Source organism: Lissotriton vulgaris, chromosome 10 (assembly GCF_964263255.1).
Source record: "Lissotriton vulgaris chromosome 10, aLisVul1.2, whole genome shotgun sequence".
Taxonomy (NCBI): Eukaryota; Metazoa; Chordata; class Amphibia; order Caudata; family Salamandridae; genus Lissotriton; species Lissotriton vulgaris.
In genome coordinates, this window is record NC_141698.1 from 446806417 (window position 1) to 446819979 (window position 13563).

Here is a 13563-nt window from a genome sequence, read left to right on the forward strand (position 1 = left end):
GTAAGGTGTCCCTCAATTCTTGTTTCTGGAACTCAGGTAATTCGGCATCGATACTCTGTTCTGCGAGTGACAGGGCCTTGGTCCCTACCAAAAGAGGAAGGGGTCCTTCACATTTATTTTAGTAGGTTGATAGGGAAAATGTTAGTGTTTTTCCTGGGTGGACCCATCTCGGGTTTGTAAGTTACGGGTGTTACCATCTCTATAACCTAGTATGGGCCTTGCCACTGACTTAATAGAATATGCCCCGAGGTGGGTCTCAGAAAGAGCCATGTCTCCTACCTTTAGGGTTCGCTCTTTTGCTGTTTTATCACATTGGGATTTCTGAGTTATTTGAGCTTGTTCCATATTGTCTCTTACAATAGCCCTCACCTGATTTAGTTGGGTTTTTAAACTGGAGACTTAATCTAAGAGGGGTTTTGAGGTGGCTTTCTCCCTCCCATTCTTCATTGGCCATATCCAATAGGGTGCAGGGCTGTCTCCCATATGGTAACTCGAAGGGAGAATACCCCAAAATACCCCAAACTCTTTTGTTGCCCACAACGAATGGCAAACAAAGCCAAGGGAAGCATGACTTCCCACTTCTGTGCTTTAGATCCAACAATTTTTTAGAGTGGTCTTTAGGGTGGCATTGTACCGTTCCACCAAACCATTGGTTTGGGGGTGATACGCTGATGTGCAAATTTGTTTAATTTTAAGTTGTTGACAAACCTGCTGCATTAAATTTGACGTAAAGTGAGTTCCCTGATCGGTGATGATTTCATTCAGGAAGCCTACTCTGAAAAAAAAGTTAATCATGGCTTTAGCTACTTGAGCCATTTTAGGGTGTCTAAGGGCCACTGCTTCTGGGAATCAGGTAGAATAGTCCACTAGGACTAACACATAGCAATATCAGCTACGAGAGGGGAGGAAGGGACCAAGTCTATCCATCCCTACTCTGGTGAAAGGTTTGTCAATTATTGCTAGGGGTCTTAAGGGAATACGGGGGGGGGGAATGTATCTGATGTTCTTCTGGCAGATCGTGCACTCTCTGCAGTACTTTTGTACTTGATGATATATCCCTGGCCAATAAAACCTGTCTAAAAAGGCCTTCTCAGTATTTTCTGCTCCAAAATGTCCCTCTAAAAGATGGCTGTTGGCTAGGAATTGAACCTTTTCCCTGAAAGGTAGTGGTACCAGTAGCTCGATGGGCATGGACTGCCCTCCCTTCCGAATCAACAACCCCTTTTGTATAAAAAATTGGGGAACTACTTGGTGAAGGTCTTGTTCAGTAGCCTGTTTCCATGCCTCTTGGAGAGCTGCTATTGTGGTCCCATACTTTGTGTTCCTTATTTGTTGAAACAAGTGGAGTCCAACTCTTCTTTTCTCTTTTACTCTGTTTCCTGCTCTTTCAGTCCTTCCCTATGTTCCAGTCCGGACCCTGTACTTGAGAACAAAGGAGCCGTCTCTCTACATTCGGCTCCTTCTCCGCATGTTTCATCAAGCAGGTTGCGTATAAGGGGGTAGTAGTTTCCTAGGACTACTGGTTCAGGTAATGTAGTAATCAGGTCCACAAGCAAAGGGACACTGGGGTGGCGGGTTGATGCTGAATGGATATTTCTGCTATGGGGTATGTCTTGCTGTCACCATGAACGCATTGTATGTTGACAGCTCCAGTTGTGGGCGGAACGCATCCAGGAATGGCTTGGGGCCTCATAACGCTTTGTAGGCACCTCGTATGAAGTAGGGCTTCTCTTGGTTCCTCGTTAACTCTAACCCTTCAGTGGAAAGGGAGGGCGTCGTCATTTGGGGAGCAATAGAGGGCTTGGGTGTATCCTACCTCCATGGGTCCCTCCTTCTGTGGACAGAAACGAGCAATATGCCAAAAATCTCAGCAATGAAAACTTTGTGGAACAGTGAGTTTGGACTTCGGGAGGTGTAGGTATGGTTCCAGGGGGCAGGGTTATGGCGTCCGGCTTTAGGTGAGTGTGAAGGGTCTTGGTTGTTTTCGAAGGTGTTCCTCCGGGTTGTTTCCATGAGATCTCTTCTCTGCCTTTTTGTAAATCCTGGGCTCTAAAAAAGGCAGAGGCTATCTCTACTGTGAGATCTGCATGCTGACGGCCCCAGTGTTCTATTGGAGGATTTAAGGACGTAAGGAATTGCTCTAGGCAAATTTTCTCTAGGATATCATCTTTGGTGGACGTTTCAGGCTTAAGCCATCTGTCTGCCACATCCCTTATCCGGAAACGGAGAGCTTTGGGGTTCTCTTGTGGTCACTCTCTGATTTTTCGCATTTTGAATCAGTATGTTTCCTTGTCTATACCCATACGTTCCAGGATGCACCTTTTTATATCTGGATACGGGGTAATTCCAAGGGGATTGGCTGCCTGATATGCCGAATGGAGATCTCCAGCAAAAAGTGGGCCCAGATACTGTCCCCACTTATCTTCTGGCCACATGGCAGCCCTTGCCATTCTCTCAAAATTAGAGAGAAAAAAGTCTGGGTCCTATCCTGAGACATACTTCTGGATTACCACTGAGGTTGTGGTGGTAAGACCTCATGGTTGCCAGAGGGCCTCCGCTAATTTCTCTATCACAGTTCCTTTTGTTTGTCCCTGTTCCATGAGGGTTTTGTGAAGGTTTTCTCGTTCCGCTTCTGCTACCTCCAGGAACCTTCCCGTGATCTTTTGCAGCCTTTCTTGTCCTTTCGCCATTTTGTGTATAACAGCCTCCAATTCCCCCAAACCCACTTTTGACACCACCTGTCGGAGGGATGGGTGGAAACAGAAGCAAGGAGGCCGTATGGGTGTAATAATGGGGTTTTTATTAAAACAAAGTCTCTCAACTTTCTACCACCAATGGGTTCTTTTGATTAGAAACAAAATGGTCCTTAATGCAGGTAGGTCTTCTTTCAGTTTTCTTATAGGTGCCGTAGCATGCATGATGGATTCCCGAGAGGTGCCTCACGGAAGTGGAACATCAAAAGAAAACAAAAGGAGTAGTAAGTATAGTTGTTTCATGTCTGGTGTAAGATGATTCCACCACACCCCAGTAAAGGGCCCGATTGAATGGGTTGTGAAGAGGTAGTGATTAGAAAAAAAACCTAAAGAAACCAACACAATATCTATATCCCTCAGAGAAAGGGTTTAAAGGGATCTGTAGCCTGCCCGCCAACCAGTTTTCCAACCCTTTTCTCTCCCTAGCTGCGTACCGCCTCCTGCCAAATCTTCTAACACACAGCAATAGCAGGGTGAGACATCCTAACCCTCAACAGCTTAATCTTGTAATCTGGCTCCGGTGTTCGTAGTCTTTGGATAACTCAGTCTACCTGAAGAATGTATGACTACATTGAAAGAAGCAAGAAGATCTATAACAAGAGCATGCTATGCAGCTAAATGGAAATGTTTTGTAAGTTACTGTAATTTACACCACAATAACCCTTCTTCTCCAACAGAACAGCAACTAATATGCTATCTTTTACATTTACGAAAGTCACACTTAGCGTACACTTCGATTCGACTACGCCGAGCAGCTATTACAGCATATTTACAAAATAGGAAACACCAATCACTTTTCTCTATTCCTGTAATTGAAGCCTTCATGGAAGTATTCAAAAGGATCATTTCACCACGTACACCACCAGTACCAGCATGGAATTTAAACATTGTCCTAACAGAGATTATGGGACCACCATTTGAGCTAGTACAGAATTGTAAAATTCAATTCTTAACATGGAAAGTAGCTTTCCTAGTAGCAATAACATCCTCAAGAAAGGTCAGAGAAATACATGCTCTCACAATTGAAGAGCCTTATTTTCAAGTCTTCACAGACAAAGTGCATTTACGTACTAACCCAACATTGCAACAGGAGCAAATGTGTTTTTTTCAAAGAAATATCCCTCTAGATATTTGCAAAGCTGTGTGGCATCCTGCTACTGCTGCTTGTTGCCAGGTTGCCACATGCATTAGAATGCTCTGTATAGGTTCTGGCATTGTTTGGTTTAGAGTATGTGGGCAGTTAAGCTTGGACCTTTCTACTGGTGACAGCTATCCTGTGGATGGGATCCTATTCTACAATAAATACTTATTTTACCTTTCAAGATACACTTGAACTTCTTTACAAGCAGCAACATGGATAAACGCACACACTTATACAAAACATTATTGTATGGATGTTCAATCAAGACAACACGCTCTAGTTGGAAAGACAGTCCTTCAAACATAATTTGAAACAACTACACATCTCATGCCTATAGGCACCACATGGAGAGGTACTGCTTTACAGTCTATGCTTAGCGTGTGTATCTGCAACCAAAACATGCTACGAATGGATTATGTGATTTACCCTCTATTCGTAGCGTGTAGTGCTACAGCTTCACATCCAACCTCCAGTCTCCCCGGTAGTTATTAGATGGTGACTAAGCAGAATGTCTAACACAGAACGCTTAATAAGCAGAGTATCTCCTCACTCCTTTCATGGCAAAAACAAAACTTTCCGAGGAACAAAGGCTTCGACATGCGCAAAGCCTCGAGGGGGAGGAGAATCGACACACAACGCAGATCATAAAGCTTCCTCGAGAAAAACAACTTCCAAAGTTCAGGCCCAACACTAGATGGCAGGAGTATGCATAGCATGTGAATCTGCAGCACTACACACTACAAATAGATTCTTCCCATGTAAATAACATAATCCTTATTCAACACAGAGTGGTTTGAGTGGGATGGATGTAATGTGGACATTATCTCAACAATCGTCCTGAAAATCCTAAACAGAGAAAACACTCCATATAACGTATTTACAGGTAAAACAAGAAACCAGTAAGCTTGGGTCTTACTTTTCTTTGGGTGAGGCTGCAGCTGGATCCCTGGGCCAGGTGCCATAGGAGCGGAGGCTTTTCCAAACTGCTGTCCATTCTCGCAAAGGGAAGTCACGCTGACAATTTTGATGTCATCCTTATTGTCAGACATTTCGTGGTTCACTGCTCCTCCAGATGGCAGAGTGGTGGGCCGGGAGCCCTGTTGCCCTTCAGTGCCTTGTTGACGTAAAAGGCCCTGCTGTGCATCATTACATTGTGGCCTACTGATGCTCTGGTGACCATCAGAGCCATGCTGACGAGCAACACTGTGTAGTCCATCACTCCCTTGCTGCCGTCCAGTCCCCAGTTGCCCATCAAAGCTTGGCTGTCGTGCGATGCCCTGATACGCATTAGGTCCTTGCTGTCTTCCTATACTTTGTTGTCCATCAATGCTTTGCTTTTTTCCAGCTGTTTGCTGTCCTTCGTGACTTTGATGCCACCCAACACACTGCTGGGCTTCAGGAACCTGTCGACCAAGCCCCTGCTGCACTTCAGAGACATGTTGTCTTCCAAGACCCTGCTGTCCTTCACAGACAAGCTGACGCCCGGGAACCTGCTGCCCTTCAGAGACATGCTGTCTTCCAAGGCCCTGCGGATTGTCTGTACCTTGCTGACGCATGAGGACCTGCTGACCTTCAGGTCCATGTTGCCGTACCAGTCCCTGCCCCTGCTGGATGTCTGGGCTCTGCTGCCTTCCAAGGCCTTGTTGCCCTGCAGCTGTGGAGGCCGCAAGGTCCTTCCGCTTGCTCTGCTCTGACCCACCGTCATTCAGCAGGTTCCAGAGCTGCTCGTCCTCCCACGGGTTCCTACTGCCTCTCCCCTGTTGGGGGTCAGTAGTACTCCCAGGCTGTTCTGGTTCCACATTCTTACGTTTTAAGAATAAATAGACCGCTTGTGGGGTCACACGGATGTTGTCAAGTTCTAAGACTTTTTTGATCTTGCGAAAGCTCAAGCCAGCCTTGCGCAGCTCCACAATACGTTTTTTGGCATGCTCATCAAGACGACCCATTGCAACTTCAGCACACCTTTAATGTTTGACAGAAAAGACAATAGGTTCTGTTACTGTCTTACTCATGCACCTCTACGTTTCCCGAGCCTCTCAAATCCAAGCTTAAAGTAGGTTCTGCCTCAGCAGCAAGGAGCAGTGCCTCCTACATCTATGTGTCATTGTGATCTGCAGGAAGGTGTGCTTCTTCTCTCAGAGGAACCCTGATGAAGATAAAAGTAAATACCATCAGCATTGAAATACACAAAGCATTGAGTTACCCTCTCGGCATACACCCCCTCCTTCTGAGAGGCATAAGCACCAACTTAGTTCACAATTAAAGGTACTATAATAAACAGCCATTTTACAACAGGGTACACGTTTCTCGCATTTATCCCCATCCCCTTGCAAACACGTATATAATATCTCCATTTGTAGGAAAAGGATATAAGGAATCGTAGGAAGACGTAGATGGCCCTATGAAGTCATTATAGTTAAGTGCAGATTTGAGATCACTAAACCTTTTGGGGATCATAAGCGTCACTAGAAGATCTTTCCAGTTAGAAATCCATCTTTAACAGTGCAAAATCGTCATGACTTATTGTACACAATCTCTTTTGCGTCAGCGTTCGCCTCATGTCTTGTCATGTGGGCTTAGTTACAGGGAGGTACGGGCCTATGGGAAAGGTTGCTAAGTAGTATAATGTTTTTTTGATAATCAAATTTATTGTTTTACAATGCATAGAACAGATCAGCATAAGCACGGAAGACAATAGATCTTGTAATTAAAGCATCCCACGATTTCGTACCCCATAAAAACATACACAGGCAAAAGTAGTGAACCAAATCATTCCAAACCCTCCACAGTACCCAACCACTTCCCCCACATCCTTTGGTATTTTTTGGGGCACCCTCTCGCCACGTAAAGGGCTTTCTCCTGGGTCGCGCACCAGTCCACCCCCCTTCGCCACCTCCCAAGGTCAGGCCTGTCAGGACATTTCCATGCCGCTGCTATGTCACGCTTGGCCACAATCACAGCCGTCGAAGGAGGGGATCCAGCATGCAGACAGAGCCAGGCGTGCGCTCCCCCCCAGTCCAGACAAACTTGTTAGCTAGACTGTCCAGGTCCTGGGAAAGCAGAAGGGGTTATTTTGAAGGATGTAAAGACATCTGGGGAGGATCATCATTTTAAACAGAGCAACCCTCCCCAGAGGGTTAAGGGGTAGCATCTTCCATTTATGGAGATCCTCCTTAGCCTTTCTAACCAATGGGGCGACATTGAGGGACCAGCCCAATTCAGGAAGAAGGGTGATCCATACCCCTAAGTATTTAAAGGATTGTCGCCAAAGCAGTATGGTGGATTGCCAATCGTAGAGGTGCAGTGGAACCGAAACTGATTTCCCGGGGTTCAGTCAAAGCCCAGAGGCCTGCCCGAAGGACTGGAAGATCTGGAGGCATTATGGCCCTGAGGAGGCTGGTTCAGCCAGGAAAATCAGGACATCATCCACATAGAGTGCGATCTTGTCCATTTCCGCATTGGGCCTCACCCAGCCAGGAATTCGGTCCTCAGCCCGCACCAGGGAAGCCAAGGGCTCCATCGCCAGAGCGAATAGCAAGGGCGAGAGGGGACATCCCTGTCTAGTGCCCCTGCTAATGGGGAAGGCATCTGACAGTACCCCATGGAACAACACATGCGCTCGGGGGTGGGCGTAAAGGACATGAACCAGAGCCCTAAATTGAGGCCCAAACCCCATCTCGGCCAGCACGTCCTGCAAATATGTCCAGTCCACCGAATCTAATGCCTTTTCAAAATCTATGGACAGGAGAGCCAAGTATGGGGTAAGCAAGTGCCGGAGGGCTAGAGCCAGCTGAAGCCTCGGGAGGCAGTGACGTGTCCCACGTTGAGGCATGAAGCCACATTGGTCTGGATGGACCAGGAAGGTTAAGTAGGGCTTCAAGCGCTGAGCCAAAATGGCGGCATACAGCTTAACTTCCATATTGAGGAGGGAGATGGGACAATAATCCATGCATTGACGGGAGGGAGACTGGGATTTCGGGAGGACCATGATGGTGACGATATCCGTCTCTGGCGGAAAGGAACCTCTCTCCACCGCTTCCTGAAATAGGTCAGCCAGACGGGGAACTAGAATTTTGCGATATGTCGCGTAATATTTCTGGGGTAGGCCGTCGGGGCCCGGGGTCTTGCCCGAGGAGGTAAGGGAGATCACTTCTTCGATCTCCTTCCGAGAAATGGGCGTTCCAAATCCTTCTGGGCGGTTATCTCCAGCCGAGGGAGCTGTATCCCACCTCGCTCAAGGAGATCAGGGAGTGATAGTTCAGAGCTATGCGCTGCGTACAAACACCAATAGTAGGTGGCAAAGGTGTTGGCCATCGCCACAGGGGCGCGGTGCACCATTCCAGCCTCGTCTACCACCTCTGGGAAAATGCGGTTCGCCCTGAGGTACGTAGGTAGCCTGTGCAAGATCGTACCATTTTTGTCTCTCCAGCCACAGATTCTCGCTACAGACGACCTTCATAGGAGCTTAGCAGCGTCCAGGGATAATTGTCTAATTTCTTCCCGAAGGTGAGCAAGCTGTCGGGCCTGGGCGGCGTCATCAGACAGAGATAGTAGTTGTTCCAAGTGAAGCGCCTGAGCCTCCCTCTAAGAGATTTCTCGCAATTGTGCCTGACTCTGGTTCCTGAGCTGTTCCTTCGCAACACCCCAGATGGTTGCCTTTCCTACTTCCCATAGGGTACCCGGAGAGGCTACTGAGCCTTCGTAGGTAAGGAAGTAGTGCTTGATTTCCGTCTCCACCACCTTTTTGATTCCTTGTCTTGGAGGAACCATGCGTTCATTCTCCATGTTTGGCGGCCAAAGTGGGGGGGAGCCCTCGTGCTAAGGGACACTGGAGAGTGGTCGGAAATACCTCTAGGCAGGATGCGAACGTCTATAATCTCGGAGCATTCAGTTGCGGGGACAAAGAACGCATCTATGCACGCCTGTGTATGGTGGGCCGCAGAGGTGTGTGTGAGTTGCATGGTGTGGGGGTGCCATGTGCGCCATGTATCACAGACGCCCAGTGACTCGGACCAGTTCTTGAGCTGTTTCACTTGCGCCGTTCGAGAGGCGGAGGGAGGACATGTTATGTCAGGGGCCAGGGAGGAAACTGCATTAAAGAAGTGAACATCAGGAAAAGGGTCCACTCGCAGCAGCAAGATTTCTACACACAACCAACCACACCACACCACACAACTGAAGCCATCAAAAAAGGGCACCTGTTCCGCACCTTTTCGAGAACAAGGATTTGCTACTCTTGTAAAATGTTGTATCCACCATCAAATGCAGGCTGCTGCAAAACTATCATTGCGCGATTTAAAAAAAAAAAAGTGCCAGAAAGTACAGGCGTCAGTCTATAAAATAGCTACAAGGGGCTGCATGTAACATCTCTTTGTCCTCGTGTATCATGCGGTTAAACAAAACAACAAAAACCTTAAAAATAAGACAGCCTATGTATCTGATGAACATTGGCGCTGTCTGGCCGGAGCCACAACTGTATGCACATGACATTTGTGAGTGCTTCAGGGATTGCGGGTGCCATGTATTGCTGGCAGCACTGCAGTACCCACTTGCCGATACCATCATTATTAATGCATGTGCCCATGTACCCAGTGGTAGCGCCGTCACTACCAATACCAACTTGCCCTTTGCCATCATTATTAATGCATGTGCCCATTACTGCCAGTACCCACACTTGCCCTTTGCGATCCTAATTAACGCTAGTTCGCATGCACCTGGTGACAGTACCTTTGGGATCAGTGCTCTTGCACCTTTCGTCATTGTCCTTAAAGCCGATACACACGTACGTAACGTCATTACCCCAAATGCAAGGATGCGTCGTACCTGTACCCCTTGTGTGAGTCCCTTGTGCCAGGACCTTTGCTCGTAGTGCCCATGTTCCCGTGCTATCAGTCTTAATGCCAGTGCTGTAAAAATGAAACTAGGAAAAGAAATGTAATGAACAATCAAATGCATTTTTCCAGGACCCTAATGCTAGTGTCCGTGTACCCTCTGCAAATTTCATCAATGCCCGTACTTTATGCCCGGACCCTGAAGTGCCACTACCCACTTTGTTCAGTACCCCAGTGCCAGTACCTTATGCCAGCACCCTAATGCGACTATCCCTGTACCATGTACAGCTAAAGTTATTGCCAGGGAGTATGCCACGACCCTAACGTTAGTACCTGTTTACCTAGTGCAATTACCCATAATGCCAGTGCCAGGAAAAGAAAAATAATGAAAATAAATATAATACATTATAAAAAATATCTTCTGCCAGGACCCTTAATCTCAGTACCGTGTTACTTGAGCAGTCACCCATAATGCAAGTTCTTTGTGCCAATACCTTCAATGTCATTGGCCGTGTACCTTGTACGATGTACCGTAATCTGACTATCTCTCGACCATGTCCGGTTTAGTAAATTATAATATATCTTATATCAGGGCCTTTAACATCAGTACCTGCGTACCTTGTGCAGTTACACTTTATCTCAGTACCTTGCAATATAAAAATAATTTAAATTATTTCTTATGTCAGGGGCTTTTATCCTGTAATATAAAAAAAAAAATATATAATATATTATATTATTTCTCGTGCCAGGACCTTTAAAGTATGTAGCCGCGTACATTGTGCAGTTAGATCCGTATGTTCAGAGAAACAGCATTAAAGGGGATAGGATAATGTGAAACATGCAGAAGCAATAGTTGGGCAGATTTATAATTCTTCAGTACAAAGCAGCGCAGATACCACATTTGAGGAACTTTACATGCGGTTGAGCTGCGAGGTTCCCCACCACACCTAAACAGCTGCGTGCATTAGTTCAATGGGAGTTTTACCGTTATATCTTAGAGTGGAGCATTAGTTATAGTGCGCGTTGCTGGAGACCGAACAAGCGGTCGATAATCAGATTGCCATTTTAGAATGAAAAAAGTCCTTTTGGCTGAAAGTGGAGCCACAACAACCCGAAACCTTTATTCAGCCGTACTTGTGCACGGGGAGCTGTGCAAGACAGTCTGCCGGATCCGTAAGCCCAGACGATAAAGACTCCGGAGGCCTCACTGCCAGGACTGGTGCAAAGTCCCGTTTCAATGGGTTTGATTATTCACTGGGCAGAGTGGGGAAAGGATGTAGAAAAGAGCCTGATAAGTATAAAAATTACGCTGTCAGAATAATTACGAATTTATGGCATAAAGAATGGCGGGCGGGCGGGAGGGAGTGATTCATTGTTCTTTCGCCAAAAGTGTTCTTTTTTTTGTCTGAAAAAATATCTCTAAAACAAGTCTGTAGTGGAAACCAGTGCACAAGGCACCTGTCGCCTTTAGTGGATGAAGTCTGGAAAGTTGGATGTCATTACAATAATGCAAGTTCAACTAAGACATTTGCCTCGGTTCATTGCTGTGAATTGTACAAAAAAGACCTTTTAATGTAATGTAGATTGGCAGAAGAGGCTTTTAATTAGACAGGATTCATTTATTTTCAAAGTCTCCCTGGAGGACACGATGGCGTATTGCTCTAGAAAATGGCATGTCTGGTCACGCTCCGGAAAACCCTATCAGTTTCAACCTGAAATGCTTCAGCGTGCGTTAACTGTATCTTCGTGATGCGGAGAAACACCCGTTGCCAGTTTAAGGTTTGAGCACCGGGCAGTATGACATCATTTTTGTGAAGCTTTTGTAACCGTATCTGTTGCACTTTTTATTAGGTGATTTAATTACTTACCTACATTCGTACAAAATCGTCTTGGCGCCCCTCTGAGCAGCTTTCGCCATTTCAGCAACAGTTTGCTGTTTGTGTTTCACCATGGCAGTGGGATAATTCGCATAATAATTGTACTAAGGCACCAGTAACTATGTGCAGGTAAATATGGACCATTTTAGACCAGTTTTCATCATAAGTGGCAATTACAAACAAGCGCGCGCCTCGGCAGCAGGGGTTGGGGCCTGCGAGATTCATTTTGTTTCACTGATCTTTGATGGACAAGCTGCTGTGTGAAGGAGGGGGCAAAGGGCAGACATGGGAGAGTGATCTGCAGAGCAGCTCACATTTCAACTCTCAGCTACAGAAGGTGGAAGAAAAACAAGACGTCAGCGCTTCACATGAAATGGATCCAAAAAAAAAAGCCTTTGATGCAGCAGGGGGCGGAGCGGGAAGAGCTGCTGGCGTGGGAGGGTGATTGATGGGCGGGGGGAAGCAGATCCCTTTGAAGCTGCTGCCTGCTTGTGGGGACTGGGAGGAAGGGTGACGAGAGTGAATAATTATGGGAGGAGAGATGCTGGCCTGAGGCAGAGCGCACCATATGGAGAGGGAGGGGGTGGGCCGAGTGCAGGAGAAATGCTGCTGGCAATCAATCAATCAATCAAAGCATTTATATAGCGCACTACTCACCCGGAGGGTCTCAAGGCGCTAGGGGAGGGGGGTCCGCTACTGCTCGAACAGCCAGGTCTTGAGCTGCTTCCTGAAGGCAAGGTGGTCCTGGGTCAGGCGGAGGTGGGTCGGGAGGGAGTTCCAAGTCTTGGCGGCCAGGTAGGAGAAGGACCTTCCTCCTGTGGTGGCTCTTCGGATACGGGGGACGGCGGCAAGGGCGTGGCCGGTCGATCGAAGCTGGCATGTGGGAGCGTAGAAGTTGAGACGGCTGTTGAGGTATCCTGGGCCTTGGTTGTGTAGGCCTTTGTGTGCGTGGGTGAGGAGACGGAAGGGGATTCTCTTGTTGACCGGGAGCCAATGCAGATCTCTCAGGTGTCCGGAGATGTGGCTGCGACGGGGGATGTCCAGGATGAGTCGTGCTGAGGCGTTCTGAATCCGCTGGAGTCTCTTCTGGAGTTTGGTGGTGGTTCCGGCGTAGAGGGAGTTGCCGTAGTCCAGTCGGCTGGTGACGAGGGCCTGGGTGACCGTCTTCCTGGTATCGGTGGGGATCCACCAGAAGATCTTACGTAGCATGCGCAGGATGTTGAAGCACGATGAGGAGACGGCGTTGACTTGTCTGGTCATGGAGAGGGAGGAGTCCAGGATGAAGCCCAGGTTGCGTGCGTGGTCTGTTAGTTTGGGTGCGCTGCTCAGGGCAGGGGGCCACCAGGAGTCGTCCCAGGCAGAGGGTGAAGATCCCAGGATGAGGACTTCCGTCTTGTCCGAGGCAGGGGGAAGGATCGGGGGAAGGATCGGTGCAAGCTCGTGCGCTGCCTGCTTGTGGGGACTGGGAGGAAGGGTGACGAGAGTGAATAATTATGGGAGGAGAGATGCTGGCCTGAGGCAGAGCGCACCATATGGATAGGGAGGGGGGTGGGCCGAGTGCAGGAGAAATGCTGCTGGCAGGGGGAAGGCTCGGTGCAAGCTCGTGCATGAGGAGCTTGTCACGTGATTCTTTTCTCATGAACTGTTTGGAATCCGCCTCTTAGGAATTTTTTGGATTGACAGTAATGGGTTCGAGTAAACTCGACCTAAATACTGCTTGATTCAAGTCACATCCCCTGGAAACAAGCACCTGGTGGTCTTCATTGATAATCCGTAAATATGTGAAAAATCTGCTTTTCTAAGCGCTTCATATGTCATCCCGTAGCCTACTTTTTTTTATACATGTTTTCAGATATAAACAGCAAAGACAAAAACAAAATAGCCATTATTCAATTACATGGCATAGCCCAACATAATTGCTATAATATATCGATCCGTAATTACCATTTATAATGACGTTA

At 47.4% G+C, this 13563-nt stretch overlaps 1 protein-coding gene across 2 annotated transcripts in view; it reads right to left on the bottom strand.

Annotated features, from left to right (window-relative positions):
* LOC147685383 (uncharacterized) overlaps positions 1-13563 on the bottom strand; it is a 102325-nt gene that overhangs the window by 66349 nt on the left and 22413 nt on the right. For both annotated transcript variants that reach the window (XM_086941296.1, XM_086941297.1), the window contains exon 2: positions 4811-6040. In XM_086941296.1, the coding sequence (XP_086797422.1) occupies positions 4811-5840 (1030 nt within the window). In that variant the 5' untranslated portion in view covers positions 5841-6040. The remainder of the gene's footprint in view (positions 1-4810; positions 6041-13563) is intronic.